The 14,828-nt window shown below is 39.9% G+C and overlaps 1 protein-coding gene across 1 annotated transcript in view; it reads right to left on the bottom strand.

Moving 5' to 3' along the window:
* Positions 1 to 2,384: 2,384 nt before the first annotated feature.
* The window catches only part of spire2 (spire-type actin nucleation factor 2), a 36,916-nt gene continuing 24,472 nt past the window's right edge, over positions 2,385 to 14,828 (bottom strand). Inside the window, exons 10-15 of the mRNA XM_030426743.1 lie at positions 14,006 to 14,133; positions 13,344 to 13,481; positions 13,082 to 13,149; positions 12,432 to 12,459; positions 11,672 to 11,769; positions 2,385 to 3,863 (exon numbers count right to left, since the gene is read on the bottom strand). Of these exons, the coding sequence (XP_030282603.1) occupies positions 3,491 to 3,863; positions 11,672 to 11,769; positions 12,432 to 12,459; positions 13,082 to 13,149; positions 13,344 to 13,481; positions 14,006 to 14,133 (833 nt within the window). The 3' untranslated portion in view covers positions 2,385 to 3,490. The remainder of the gene's footprint in view (positions 3,864 to 11,671; positions 11,770 to 12,431; positions 12,460 to 13,081; positions 13,150 to 13,343; positions 13,482 to 14,005; positions 14,134 to 14,828) is intronic.

The raw sequence follows: 14,828 nt of genomic DNA, 5'->3' as shown, positions 1-14,828 counted from the left end.
AGGCCTGTTGCCCTGACCTCACTAGCAATGAAGTCATTTGAAAAAAATTGTTAAGGAGGTCCTCTTATCTAGAGTTAAGGATCATCTGGACCCACTTCAATTTGCCTATAGGTCAGGTCGGGGAGTGGAGGATGCAACAGGAACTCTTTTAAACATGATCTTAAAGCACCTTGAGGGAAAGAAAACATTTGCAAAATTACTTTTTATCGACTTCTCATCGGCTTTTAACTGTATTCAACCCCATATTTTAGCTGAGAGATTGCATCGTTTTTATGGCATTGACTCTGGCTTCATAGGATGGTTGATGGACTTTTTAACTGAAAGGTCTCAGCGGGTAAGGGTCAACAGGGTTTTTTCTGATGTCCTCTTCTCCTCTATTGGCTCTCCTCAGGGCTGTGTTCTTTCACCCCTTTTATTTATTTTATACACCAATGACTGTCGCAGCCAGTATCCACAGCGTCATATTTTAAAGTTTGCTGACGACTCAGTCATCCTGTCTCTTCTCAGCAGTGATGACCCTGATCACGGGCCAGTGGTCAGGGACTTCACTGATTGGTGTGAGTCCTCCTTTTTAAGTATAAATGTCTCAAAGACAAAGGAAATGTCCATCGATTTAAGAAAAAACTGTACGGTTACCACACCTGCAGTGATCTTTGGGGAAAAGGTGGAGGTTGTGAGCCAGTACAAATATTTGGGAACCATACTTGATGATAGGCTGACCTTTGAAGCCCATTTTGACACACTCTGTAAGAAGGCTCATCAGCAGATGTACTTTTATCAAAAGCTCTGTGATTTTAATGTGGATACTACTTTTATGAGAATGTTTTATGCTTGTTTTATCAAGTCTTTATTAACCTTTAACTTCATCTGTTGGTTTGGTCTTTTAACATGTAAAAACAAGAATACAATTTAGGGAATTGTCAGGGTGTGCAGAAAAATTGCGGGCACAACCCTAAATGACCTCTCCAAGCTGCACAAAGAGAGGTCAGTGAGTGTGACCAAAGCCAGACTGATCCTGGCATACCCAGATCACCCCTCGCACAGAGAGTTCAGGTTGCTTCCCTCCAGACGCGGATACGTGCTTCCGAGATGTAACACTAATAGATGGAGAGATTCATTTGTCCCTGCAGTGATCAGGCTTTTAAATGACATATGTTGAATGTTCTTTTCTTTTTGGATGTGGTTGTTGTATGTTTGCTAAATTGCCCCTAGGGGATGATAAAGATTCTTGAACCTTGAACCTTGTTTAAATGACAGTTGGCCAGGTTATATGACATTTTACCAGTCTATACATTATTGGTAAAGTGCACTTGCACTTTATTCAATTTCTCTATCTGGAATGGACCCTTGGTGTAAGAGTTTGGATACACTGAGTAAAACTACATATCTTCCAAATTTTTAATTTTTTTTTACCATACCACAGAGCTGCAACACAGGAAAACACTCGCATAGTTCTGGCCTCCAGTGGAGTTCTCACTTCATGAGCCTTTGGTCTTCACCCCCAGCAGAGTTGTGGGAGAGTCACATCTGTGAGCATTTTACCAAGTGGTCAATTCACCTCCATTCATTTTCTATGACAAGAGCTTAGCTGCTGGAAGCAACATGTTTGAGTTGCTTTCCCTACATATAAAGAGAGGAGGCACTTTCATGACATTTTCAGCCAGTGTGGGTAAACAAAATATTTGAAACATCTGTCAGTATAAATTTATACAATTCAAAAGCACCACAAACTACAGCTCTCAAAGTGCCCAAACACTTGAATTAACATCTCTCTGAAACAGTTCCTCTAAAACAGAACATCTGATAGGATTTACTGTAGTTTTATTGTTATAGTACACTGCATTTGTTTGAGATAGGTGAACCTAATAAAGTGATAACTTGTGTATTTAGCATAGCATTACCCATTCCTCTGTTGCAGGACAAAAATAAAAAGAGAGCCCTGTGTTGTGTTAACAAACTTGAGGAGTCAAGTAATGGCAAACCTAACCTGTTTGTTCATGAGACAAGTTAATGAAATGTTGCAGGTTTAAATCTTAATCCCATGAGCCAGGTACACAAACCACATCTTGTGACTGAGTTATTCAAATAGGTCTAAAGTTGCAATCACTAACTGTTGTTTCCCCCATAGATTCAATAATACAACTACTGACTGAAAAACATTGAGTCTTTTCAGTCCACTGACAATTGCTCTCTTGGTGCATCTGCCAAGAAAGTTATATAAGTAACTGAATATGCACAGTAGAAAAAAACCTGTGATCTACAACATTGTTTCCAATTATTTAATACATTCCAGTCTGTGACCACTGAAGCCATTATGTGGCAGAGAAAATCAGCTGAACACAGCATGCAGAAGTGATCAGTAAAACTCACAGACGCAGCACTGGTCGTGTTTGTCATTAGATTTTATTGCAGTTGAGGTTTACTTAGTGTTTACAAAACCAGAGCAGATTGCAAGCATCCATGGGGAGTGAGAGAGGCGGGAGTTTGATCTGCTTGCTTCACATCAGCATCATCATGCTGCGTCGGCTAAACGTGCAGTCTGCAGCTTCACCCCTTTACATTCACTGTGTCGCCGCTATCATACCTTATCCAGCCATACCTGGGAATTTACAAGCTGTACATAGAAAAGAGGCTTCGTTATGCAGCAGCCACTTGTTACAAATCCCTTTTTGGATGATTAAAAATAAATGTTATTATGCTGTGTACGAGCTTATAATTTTACAATTCTATTTCTGTGTCTCTAAGTTACATTCATGATAAAAACAAGGCAACCACAGAGAGCTAAAATGCTAGGGTTACATGTTGACTCTATGCTGCATAGCCTTTACCCTCCTCAAACAACCCTCACCCTACCTCACCTCCACCTCCTCTCTCTCACAGTGTATAATAACCCCAATCACCCGCACTGTCCTCTCTGCCCTCACCTCCCATATACTTTCCTTCCAGCAGCTGTGAGCACCGAGGAGAGAAGTCATGGTGTATGCTGTAGATAAGGCAGATAGACAGAATTGCTTTTTCCTCAAACCTAGAGTGATGAGGGGGTCTGTGCTTGTGTGTGTGAGCACATCTGCTGTGAGAGATGGTGAGATATGGAAGATAATGTTGTTAGGAACTGGATGATGGGTGAGGTGCTGATGGCTTAGAGTTGCTAGATTCTCATTAAAAGGGTTCTACACAGTTCCTGGCAATGTTTCTGTAGGTTTACATATCATAGCATAACCATCAATAATAACGCATTTAATACTCCAACCCTGCAGTATCAAAAGAAGGATCCTCACTGGATTACGTCTGATCATTTTTTTTATTTATATTCATTTGAACCAATCAGATGGCTCTTTGAGTCATTACTGATTTGCATGTGACCACTAGAACCCCTTAAAGAACCCCACTTTTTTCCTGTGCCTGTGTGTGTGCACAGTGTAGTGCAGGAGAACAGCTTATTAGGGAGTGTGTGTGTCAGCAAAAAGGGATAAAGTGTCAGTCAGTCTACTCATTGGTTCACATTGTTGATGGACTTGGTGGGGAGCCGCGGAGAAGGAGACGAGGATGACGCATGAAGCCACTGCTGTTGATGATGGGACTGGAGAGGGAGCTGGGGGTGAGGGTGACACTCAGGGTCTGGTTGAGGACCAGTCTCAAGGTGGGATTGACGTTGCAGCTGTGGTCTCTGAGCAGCAGCAGAAGCAGCTTTGGCCTCCCTCTTGGGAGTGTTGTTAAGGATGTCCAGGCTCCGGCGACTGGAGGAAATGACATCTGCAATGAATTTGGTGCATTCAGCGCAGATGTCACGCAGCGTGCAGCCATGAGCATACAGGTGGGGGAACTCCTCCTCCACTGAGCGGCGGGATAAGCTGCGCAACGACCTGCAGAAGGACAGGGAGGATTGAAAAGGTTTTAATGTTTATATTAATAAAAAGGTTCATGGAATAGAGTTTTACTATCATTTCTGAAAACAGTGATGTAAAAAAATCTAATTTGCAGCTTTTGTTTCAAAAAGTGTTATTTGTTAAGTAAGGCCACTATTGAGAAATAGCTCCAAAATTATAGTAGGTGACATATAACCAGAGTAACTGACAAAACTGCTCCTTGCTATCCTTAGCTGTAGCTGGCTACTGTTAGCTAATTAGCTAGAATTTGCCTGGACAGTGACCTTGGATTGCAAGAGCCTCCACCAAGGGCCACACAGCAGACAGACATATGCCACGTTGAAGACAGGGAATGCAGTAAGGAGGTGATTTACAGCATCTGAACAGGACTATGAGGCTGTTCACATTTGGTTTTACCATTTTTCCAGAGTGATCCGATTGCTAGTGGACAGCTTCAAGCCCATCAGTTCACACCTGGCATTAAATGCATCTTAATATAGAGTCTAGAGGGACTACTTTGAATCAAATCTCACTTTCACGCTCTATATGCAAAATACATCCACATCACTGAAACAAGCTACGCAACAAAAGAAATATCTTCATTTATAAGGTTTGCCAAATTAACAAGTTAAGTCAAATAATTAAGAATGTGTTGTAGACAGCATTTCACAATGTTTCTTCTAACACAACAACTCTCAATACTGAGCAAGGTGTCGGGGGACTTTCTCCACAAACAACAAAGAAGTAGCCTATATTAGTTACTGTAAATTTGGACAAGTATATGGTCAATATGATATATTCTTTAAGAAATTTGGTGTAAATGGTGGAATTAGTCAAAAGAGTGTGTTCAAACGGCTGCAGTGATGCCGCAACAAAGTTTACAGGTAAAGGAACATCTCAATGTATTACATTTAATGCTGAATTGACAAGAAGGCTTAATGATATCACATTTTCTGTTGCCATTTCAAAAAAGTTTAAGATTCTCCTCAACAACATTTAAAATCATGAAATCTGTAAGGAAGTCTATTATTTGTTCATACTACTACTGTGTTCACACCTGAAACCAGAGCTGTCCACTTGTAATGGGATTACTCAGAATGGATGGTGCCAAATGTAAACAGGGCCTATGGCTCCAGGAAAGACAAGGCACAGAATTTAGGATAGGAGAGGCATGAAGTGGAAGAGGAGAGAGTGTCAGGACAGGTGAAAATAGTGTGTAGAGCTGGAATATTTTCAGATCTTACTTTGTGAATTGAGGATTTCTTTCGACTAAACTAGCGGTGATTGTGGGAGAAAAACTAAGAGTGTTTTGGCGAGTTTTATTTTGTTTATGTCAAGTTTGAACAAAGTGTGTTTTACGATGAGTTAATGAGGGAATTAAACTTGTCTTAGTTAAGTAAAGTGAGAGAAACTTGAACTCATCAAAGTGTAGGGGTTGTATTTTTCTGTTTAGTAAGGAAAACTGATGCAAGACTATTTCCTTTCTTAACATTTGGTGAGGTTATTCTGTGCACTTGGCATATATATCCCCCAGCTTAATCTACAGGGGCTATCAGCTGGTTAGAATGCTAACTTAAGTAGATATCTCTACAAAACAATACATAGACATCTTTGACATTCCAGCAACACTCTTGATATTCACATTCTTTGCAAATCTTTCAAGTTTAACTTTGGTAAAAGTTGACATGTTAGGTTGCAATACTGACAAAAAACAGTGCTGACTTTAGATGGAACCAAATCCCAGACAGTACAAAGTAGAGCAGCCTAACACCAGCCATTTTTGGTTTTTAATGCGTCTCTGTTGGATTATAAACTACTTCACAAAATTCGCATTGTTAACAGACATTCATGAGACAAGAGTCAGTGTGAGCACATCTCTTGCATTAGCTTTGTTAACATGCTGTCTAAAAGTTAAATAAATCCAGATATTCTGCAAACGTTTATTCATAGATAAACTCTGCAGTGATACCTTCTAGTAAGACTAAGCTTTAATAAAAAGATGCTGTGTATTACAGTTTCCATAATGTAACTCAGTTGCATTTGTTAAATTTGGGTCATACTAAGGACTAAAAGTCTAAGTATCTTGCTTTTTGCTGCCTTGACTGTCTCCTTAATCTCCAAACTTAAAGGAATGTCTAAAGTGCAAATATTATAAAGTTGGAGTAGTTTTATAGAAAATATCAGTAGTAGAAATCAACACATTATCATTGCTGAAAAAGTACTCCAAGTTATGTGCAAAAATGTTTTCCTGTGAGAGGTCTTGTGGATTATTTAGACGCTAGCCTAGTTTAATCTCTTTTCTTTATTCTTGTTATATAAAGTCACACTGCTGGGTAACAAGAAACAGCAGCATGAATAATATAATGTAAAAATAGCCACTATGTAATTTCTTCTTCCTGTGTTGTTTTTCTGTTCTCTTATTTACTGAATTCATTGAGCCAATTTGTCTTGGCAGCATTTTAAAATGGAACACTGATTAACATTGACTGTTCAAAAGACAAAACAGACACGTACTGCATGTCATTACTCACAGTAAACCGATCTTGTTTGCTTTTCTAAGCTTATTTAATATAAACACATGATAAACAGCGCAACAAATTTGTGGGCCCATCGCAGCCACTACTGAGAAGATTATGTTAATATTTCTGGTTAAAATAACACTAACATTTTTAAAACCTGCTATTTCTGTCTTCGCTCTGACAGTGATGACAAGTGTTAGACAGCAGATCAACATCGCGCCTAGATTCTCTCTCCAACTAACTGTCTAGCTCTCTCTCTCCCCATTCCTTTTTCTGTCCAGCTCTTACTCTCACTTCCATGTCTGTATTCACACGGGCACAATGAGTGAGGATATTAATGACAGCTGGGTAATAATTACATAATGGCTGCTTAGAGGCCCTGGAAGAGGCAGTGCACTGATTATATAACAAAAGGAATTGGGCGGGGGGTGGGGTTTAGACACTGGTGATTGGATTGAGTAGGCAATCTGCGATTGGTTGAGGTAAGCACAGAGGCTGTATCTGCTTAGGCTGGAGAAGGTTAGCAGTCAGTGGTGTGAGGAAGGGGCAGACCTAAATAGATTTAACCTGTGTTCTTAACCTGAGGTGTGCTTTTGTCCTTGGACTAAGCAAGCATCACGACTGGCTCAAAGAACTGTGGAGAAACTGGGCCTGAGTGTCATGTCACAAGCTGGGAGTCCATCCAAGTGTCAGGTCAGCTTTACCTGGAATGAACTTTAAACCAACACACCAAGGCAAATTATTCGCATTGTTCAAAGATGGGTAGAAGCTTATATAAAGCATCCTCAGCAAATAAGTTAATAGTAACATATTGAAGAACAAGAATACAGAGATGGAGCCCTGTTAGTGGACCATGGAGGCGGCAATGTTCATTAAACCTTACATGTTAAAATATTAATGGTGTGATTTGTATGAAATAGCTGTAATACAGTGTAGCAACAAAACAAGTGGGGGCAGCAAAACCGCTTAGTGCTGCTCACTGAACTCTTTGCTGAAGCTTTCTCTGGCTGTAACGAAAAGCTGATGTTTGCAAGTAGCTCAGTAAGCCATGGAGCTAAGAGGCCCTATTTGTTAAAACTGACAAACTTGAAATCTGATAATATACGGTTGTGTTTTTCTGTTTCGTAAGGAAAACAGGTATAAAAATATCTCCTTTATTGACATTTTGTGAGTTTATTTTGATAACAAGTTAGACTAAGTTGCAAACTATGGGGGCTATCGTACTGTAACATCTTGGGGTACAAAATGATATTACAGGATAGGCCAAGTCTCGCTAGTTAGCCATCTAACTTCAGTAGATATCTCTGCAACACAATATATAGATGTCTTTGGCATAATGTCAGCACTGACTTTTCATCATCTGGTGCATTCATGAGGTCAGGGGTGAGTACTATATAAAGTTTGTCTGAATCTGAGCAGAGGGAAATTCAGAGTCTCTAGTGAGGCTAATGGCTACGGTACAGTAAAGTAATCTTGCCGTTTAGGGAGAATAAACACTCCCTCTTGAAACCTTGCTTCTTTGGCAGTGAACACACCATTAAACAAACGCCATTGCTGATTAGAATTATTCTGCCGTGACTCAGACACCAAAGTTCATTGATGAGACAATGTTTTAAAGTTTTATGTTATGTTTTGTTTCATTGGCCAGCTTCCTTCCTCTCTCTGACTCTCTCCTGGAAGTGACAGCAACACACAACCTATGCACTGTTACCTTTGAGTAACAAAGGATTTGAACATTGTTGAAAACATTTTTTTAAGAGAAAATTAATACGTATTATATCCAGGGCTTAAAGCAGGAAAAAATTCCGTGCCTGAGAATGTTTTATGCATTGGGGAGTGTGCACCCAACCCCCCGTGTTGAAGGATATCATTGTTTTTATTGCTTTTATTGTATCCTCACTTAGGTTTAAACTAAAAATTATTCCCTCAATTTTTTTAGTAATCACTGGATATTAAAATATCAGCAGATTGAAAAAAATGCCTGGGTGTCTGGGCTCCGGGGGAAGAAAATTCTGAACATTTGCAATCTTAATGAATTAATCTGGAGCACTTTGAGAGCATCAATCACGTATCACATCAAGAAGTTGGAATAACAATTTCAAAGTTTTTAATAATGAAATATGAGCATCTGAAAAACTAACATTCTTGCATTGACATTTTGGCAAATTCGCCCTTTGCAATAATCCCTATCAGTGTCACCCACAGGATTTTGTGAGACTGTGGTGGGTGGATGTCGGACCCTCTAGGGGGGTCCGGGGGCATGCTCCCCCACAAGATTTTTTTTAACATTTTAAAGTTAAATGCATCAATCTGGTGCACTTAGAAAGCAAAATTAAGAGGCTAGATCTATGAAGAACTGTGTGCTCTTGTACACAATTTAATCACAAACACATTGGTTGTATAGATACGAATGGTGAAAACACAAATTCAACTAGAGCATACATCTGAGCCATCAAAGAAATAAAGCAAAAGTGGTTACCTGTGTTGAATTAGTTTATTTTTTAGTTTATTTTTTAATAAATAATTAACTTTAAGCTAAATTGTAATAAAAAATTAAATGGATTCGGAGGGTACATCATCAATTCATCATTAGTTGCAGCCTTAAGGCCGACTGAGAGATGCTTTGCTGAAGGTGCAGCGCGAAACAGAAGTTACAGATCCTTTATGTTATTATGAGAAGTGTAAGAATTTGTTGAGACTGTGGCGGGACAAATTAGACCATGGAGGGCCGCCACAGTCTAAGTAATTAATGGGAAACACTGAGCCTAGTTTGGAACTATCGGGAGCTGATCTGATCTCTTGTTAAAAGGATAGTTAAACATTTTGGCAAATTCGCCCATTGCCATAATCTCTATAGCCATAATCTCTATACTATAGTATAGAGCAGGGGTACTCAAATACAAATCTTAAAGGGCCACAAAGATTTTTTTCAATAACTCAAAGGTCCATGTATTGAGGTCGGTCAGGCCACATGCAATAATACTGTAATATTCAAAACAAAATGTCCTTTTCATTCTAAACAACAAAATACGAACTAAAATAAAATGTAATTTCCATTTTAACATAAATTAAAATACATAGTTGAATATTTCCTCTTTTTGTTTGCCTTCAAACATTGTGTCCATCACTTCAGTCATGCATTATTTTATTTCATTGTGACATAGATGTGACAAGCATCCTGCTTGCAGCTTGATATGACGATTTCAGTGCATTTATTGGTGTTGTGCTTATCGCTGAATTTTGAGGAAATGTCTCTTCAAAATTCCTATGCTTCGTCTCATAATGCCGTTTCAAATTGGAAATCTTTATCACAGCTTCTCCTGGCATATTGTAACGCCCCTTGTGGACTGTGGCGCAATGACTCTTGGGTATTCTGTTGGTGTTGGTGTAATTATGGTTCGTGAATGTGTTTGTGAATAAGATGATATGTAAGATGGTTGTGGGTTAATTCACGTCATTTGTTCTTTGATTAAATGGTGTTGAGTTTTAACAAGGATGATAAACATTTTGGCACCGTGAGTGAAAGGGTGTTTGCCGGGAGAAACTCCCCGTCCATTACAATATTTGAGTGTTTGAAAATACATGATGAGACGGGGTAGAACTAGTTAAACTGCGTCTGGCCTTTGTTATCGCTGCAGTGTCAGATACGTGGGGTTTGTCCTGGTCAGACGGAGAATGAATGCAAATTTTAAATCCCTATTTCTCTGAGTCGCAGATTTTCACTGTTCACTTTGTGATAGCAGTTTACTTGGAAACACGTCATTTTCAATCTTTTACAACCGGCAAAATGTGAATACGCGAACTGCTCCGAAAACGAAAGTGAAAGTTAAAAGTTGCGCTCGCAGTGGTGAGTGACCCAGCTGTCTCTGTATCGTTGGCATGGAGACAAGTCCCGGTGCACACGTGCTGACCCAACCAAAACCCATGGTGAAGGAATAAAAGTTTGGGGGCCACAAACAGGAGGCCGGCGGGCCGGATGCGGCCCGGGGGCCGCCTATTGAGGATCGCTGGTATAGAGGCTGCCGCTGTCATGTTCTTCTATGGGACGGACAGTAGTGAGCTTGCTTTTGAACGGTAAAATATTAAAAATAAACCGTACAAAGGTATATTTACAACTGTTACTGAATTACTGTATGTACATCAATGTAAACTCTCCAACAAAAGGAAATTTTTTTGCTTCAAGGTTTTATTTGTCACTCCAAATTGTAGATTAGCTTGCCCTACTGTAAACATGGCATACATAAAATAAAGAGTAAAGCAATAGGCCTATATTAAGCGGCAATATAAATTTAAGCATCAAAGATGTTCAATTAAACCCAGATTATAGTTTGAAACAACGTTCAAAACACACACAGCCAGTATCATTAAGCATAAAGTCCGCTAGCTTAATGCTAACGTATAATGTAAAACCTCATTGACGGTCTAACAAAAATTAGCATAGCTATCGCCAGTTCGTGGCAATCGACAGCGATAGCAGTAAAGCTGCTAAAAGCTGTTTTAATTCTGGCTTTAGCGATGTTAACACGTCACAGTTTTAATATTTTTTCATGCGAGAAAGTCACAGTTTAATCCAGTGCAGAGTCTGTGGGAGCCGCGACCGGGGACCAGGGCAACGGCTGTCACAGCGGCAGCAGCGCCCGTCTACTGATCTGATCGCCCGGGGCCAACCTCCATCGTCATCCCGGGGGAGAAAACGAGCCAAGTAACTTATCTGCAAGCTTTTAGAGGTTTACCGCTGGCTGGTTAAATTCTTTTTAGGAGAATCATGTTGGTCTCATTGATGAAATCGAACAACTGTTGCAGTCGCATTAGTTTGTCTGAATGAAAAGTGTGCAGGTCTGCCTCTTGGCTAATGTTACATCAATCGCTCTGGCTACGTTGTCCAAGGTGCCTGAAAACTTAAGGCCCGCCCTACTCTGATCTGATTGGCTAGAACTCCTTGCTTACCTTGAGTACCATTGGTAGTTGGAACTATCACTTTAAACGACTGGTTACAGTTTTTTTTTTTTTTTTAAATCATGTTGCTGTGGCAACATAATTAAAAAAAAAAACAAAAAAACACTTGACCAAAATATTGCTACGCCGGATTTCCGGCACCGTGCCGGAGGTCTTCATGCCCTGTATATCTCTAAGTCAAATTCCTAGCTAGGCAAAAATCTTTCAAAATCCTAATCTTTACAATACCATAGGAACTTTTTAGGCTAAGCAGGCATTTATGTTCAGATCTCTCATTTGAGGTCAGCTGTTAGTCTCTCTAGTGGCTCTATAGGACAAATGCAGACTCACTTATAGACTTGGCTTTTCTGTCCATGGCTCTTTGGAGTGCTGTGGAAGCCTACAGTGTACACAGGAATATGGGCCATTTTCTTCGAGGGAATCTTCATCTGCAGCACATGGGGAGGCATAATAAGAAGAGAACAATGAGGCAGAGACAAGAGAAGAGGAAGAGAACTGTATTGTGAGGGGACATAGCGGACTTAATGGCAAAAAAAGTCTCATGTACAACAACAGATTCAAATGCACAGACACAGACTCCACACTCACAAAAAATAATCATGAACACAAACTGACACACAAATCACACATTCACAAATGAACACAGAACCTAAACACACAGCTCTCAATAAAGAGAAACCACATTAATGTTGCGCAATACAAATGAGTCACAGCACCCCAACAACAGCACTACACCAATCATTTAGAAACACATACAACAGACACAATCCAAACAGCTTAATCTCAAACCTATAGTGCACAGAACCACACATCCAACACGGTCTGGGACTGAGGCAACAATTCAAAACCAACAAAAAACAGAAGAACTGACATCAACACAAGTAGCAGCCACTTTACTACACCATGTATTTGACAAAATGAATAACATGTTAACAAGTGCAACAACATTTTCTCATTTAAATCAACAACTTAAATTGTTTTATTAAGCTTTATGTTACCATAAGCACATAAGCATACTTTTAAAATAAAGCAAAAAGCATATGATGAATTAACATCACTAAAAACAAACACAATAAGTTCCTAAACTTACCTTTGCACTGCAGGAGCTGCAGACAGATCTGTAAGAGAAATACACAGGGATCAATACAGCTGGATTCATTAACATCAATTATAAGGGACAGCAAGATGAAACCTGTTTATTACATTAAGCTCTGTTTAACACTGAACAACTGAAAGTATGACAAAATGTCTGTACTATTTACAAAACTTGTTTCTGACTATGTATATAGCATGATTGACAGCATGTGCATGTACTCCACTGTGAAGCACTGTGAAGCATTGAGAAGCATGTGCAGACAGCTTGCAGGAGTGATCTGTTCGCTTTTCTGTGAATTTTAACTAATTAGAATCTAGCAACCTTTTGATTAGATCCTACAAATAAAAAATAACCATATTCATATACTTATATTTCAATAGACGTAAAATAAATATCTCAATTTTAGAATGTTTTACAGCAACAAGTACATACTGTACTTTTTGGCAGCACAGAGGGTCTGAAAAAAACATTCACAACTCCATGTTGTGAAAAAAAATATATTAATCAACAGTTAACCAAATGAATAAAACATAAATGCTAGTGGTGGTGCTGCTGATATAAATATCTTCTTATCTTCTCCTTCTATGATGCATTTAAAGATCAATGTGTCGTGTGGCTTAAACATTTCAGAAAGTATTAGATACCTTTTACACAGTAAGCAGGTAGATGGCCATGAGAAGAGAGGGAACTTTACTCTGCAGCAGCAGCAAACCTGAGACAGACACACACACACACACACACACACACACACACACACACACACACACACACACACACACACACACACACACCCACACACACACACATATACACACACAGAGTACAGAGTACAGAGTTACTGAGTCCATTTACTATAAACACAGCACAGAAACACATGAACAGCAGTGAGGAAAGTCCTTCAGTTACCTTGCCTTTCTTCAGGTTATTGTACAGCTCTTTACTCTGAAGAAACTTCTCCATCTCTGCTTTGACCAGCACGCGGCGCACATTTATGACTTCATCCACTGTTAACGCAAGACTCTCCACAGGGTGGCTGAACTCCTCCTGGAAACATCACAAACATCACAAACTGGCATGGTTCATGCAGGTCAGGAGGGCTCAGCAGCAGGTGATTAAAACAAGCTAGAACATGATAAGCACACATCTATAGAGCATCAATGACATCAGTGAGGTGAGATGGCTCCAGTCACAAAAGATACAGATATATTCACTGACATACCACCACACTATGGTATAGATTCCTTCCCTAGGCTGTGAGACTTCTGAACTCATCCTCAACTTTCTAGTTTATCATTATTAATTTTCTAGTGCATTATATTCTGTTATATGAAAAGATACTGATGCTCATTTTATGAGAATATTAGAAACAGGTTAACTGATATCAGAGACAGATTGAAAATAGTCTTGTTACACTGACAGTTTTTCACTTGTTTTAGGAGAACTTTTCAATAATAGACAAAGATTACGTGATGGGATGAATATTTTTGCAGTACATTTTCATTCCTGGTGGGACCACTGAGGCACGAAACAAAGCACCAATTCTGATGCGGACAGTGACTCAAACTCACCATCCACTGGTGCTCGTCTCCAGCTCTGGAGCCAGACGTTGTTTCTGATCCCTCCGTGGTCTCGTCGACTGAACTCAGAGACAGGCGGGCTGGAGAGGGTGGCACCCAGCTGTGAACTGGGAAAGAAGCTTGGGTGGGGAAATCGATGAAAAGTGAAAGAGACAGAGGGAATAAAGTGTTTATCATTGGAACTGAATATGACTGAATCAAATGTGGACAGCTTTAGAAAGTGAATGACAGAAAACCACAAATCCCAGTCGAACAACTCCATGAATTACACATCAGACTCTTTTTATTCAGCTCCGTCTCACATCTCAGTCCTTCAGAGTGCTTTTCGATTGCCTCTAACACTGTCATGTATTATTCATCTGATTTCAGTGGAGTGATGCAGCCCATGCTGCTACATCTGTAACTTAGATCTCAGTGAGAGGTCGGCTCAGTGGCTGCCTCTAAAAGAGCAGCTCAGAAGAGACTCAGTTAACTAATGGCGAGAGGGGGTTAAAGCAGACCGCACACTGGCTGAGTCTTCGATCCCGCAAATGGAAGGTGTTAATTGGGCTGAGAGGAAGGCTGGAACGGGCCTGTTAAAATCATCAGTACATACAATTTGGATCAGATACAGATGACCGCCTGGGCTTACAGGCTTACATCCTCACTGCAGAATCCTCTGTTGGCAAAGTGGTGTACTACGATAAATCTCCATCGAGCTATAATTGGGTCTTGTCTAAGGCTTGTGGCATGCAGCTGCATGGATCGACTTGCAGCCATCTAGAATAGATTGAAGTCGGGATTGTTTTTCAAACAATTACCTCAGGGAGAGGAC

This window comes from Sparus aurata, chromosome 8, assembly GCF_900880675.1.
Source record: "Sparus aurata chromosome 8, fSpaAur1.1, whole genome shotgun sequence".
Taxonomy (NCBI): domain Eukaryota; kingdom Metazoa; phylum Chordata; class Actinopteri; order Spariformes; family Sparidae; genus Sparus; species Sparus aurata.
Note: the sequence above shows the minus strand (reverse complement) of the source record. Positions and strands in the feature narration are given on the sequence as shown.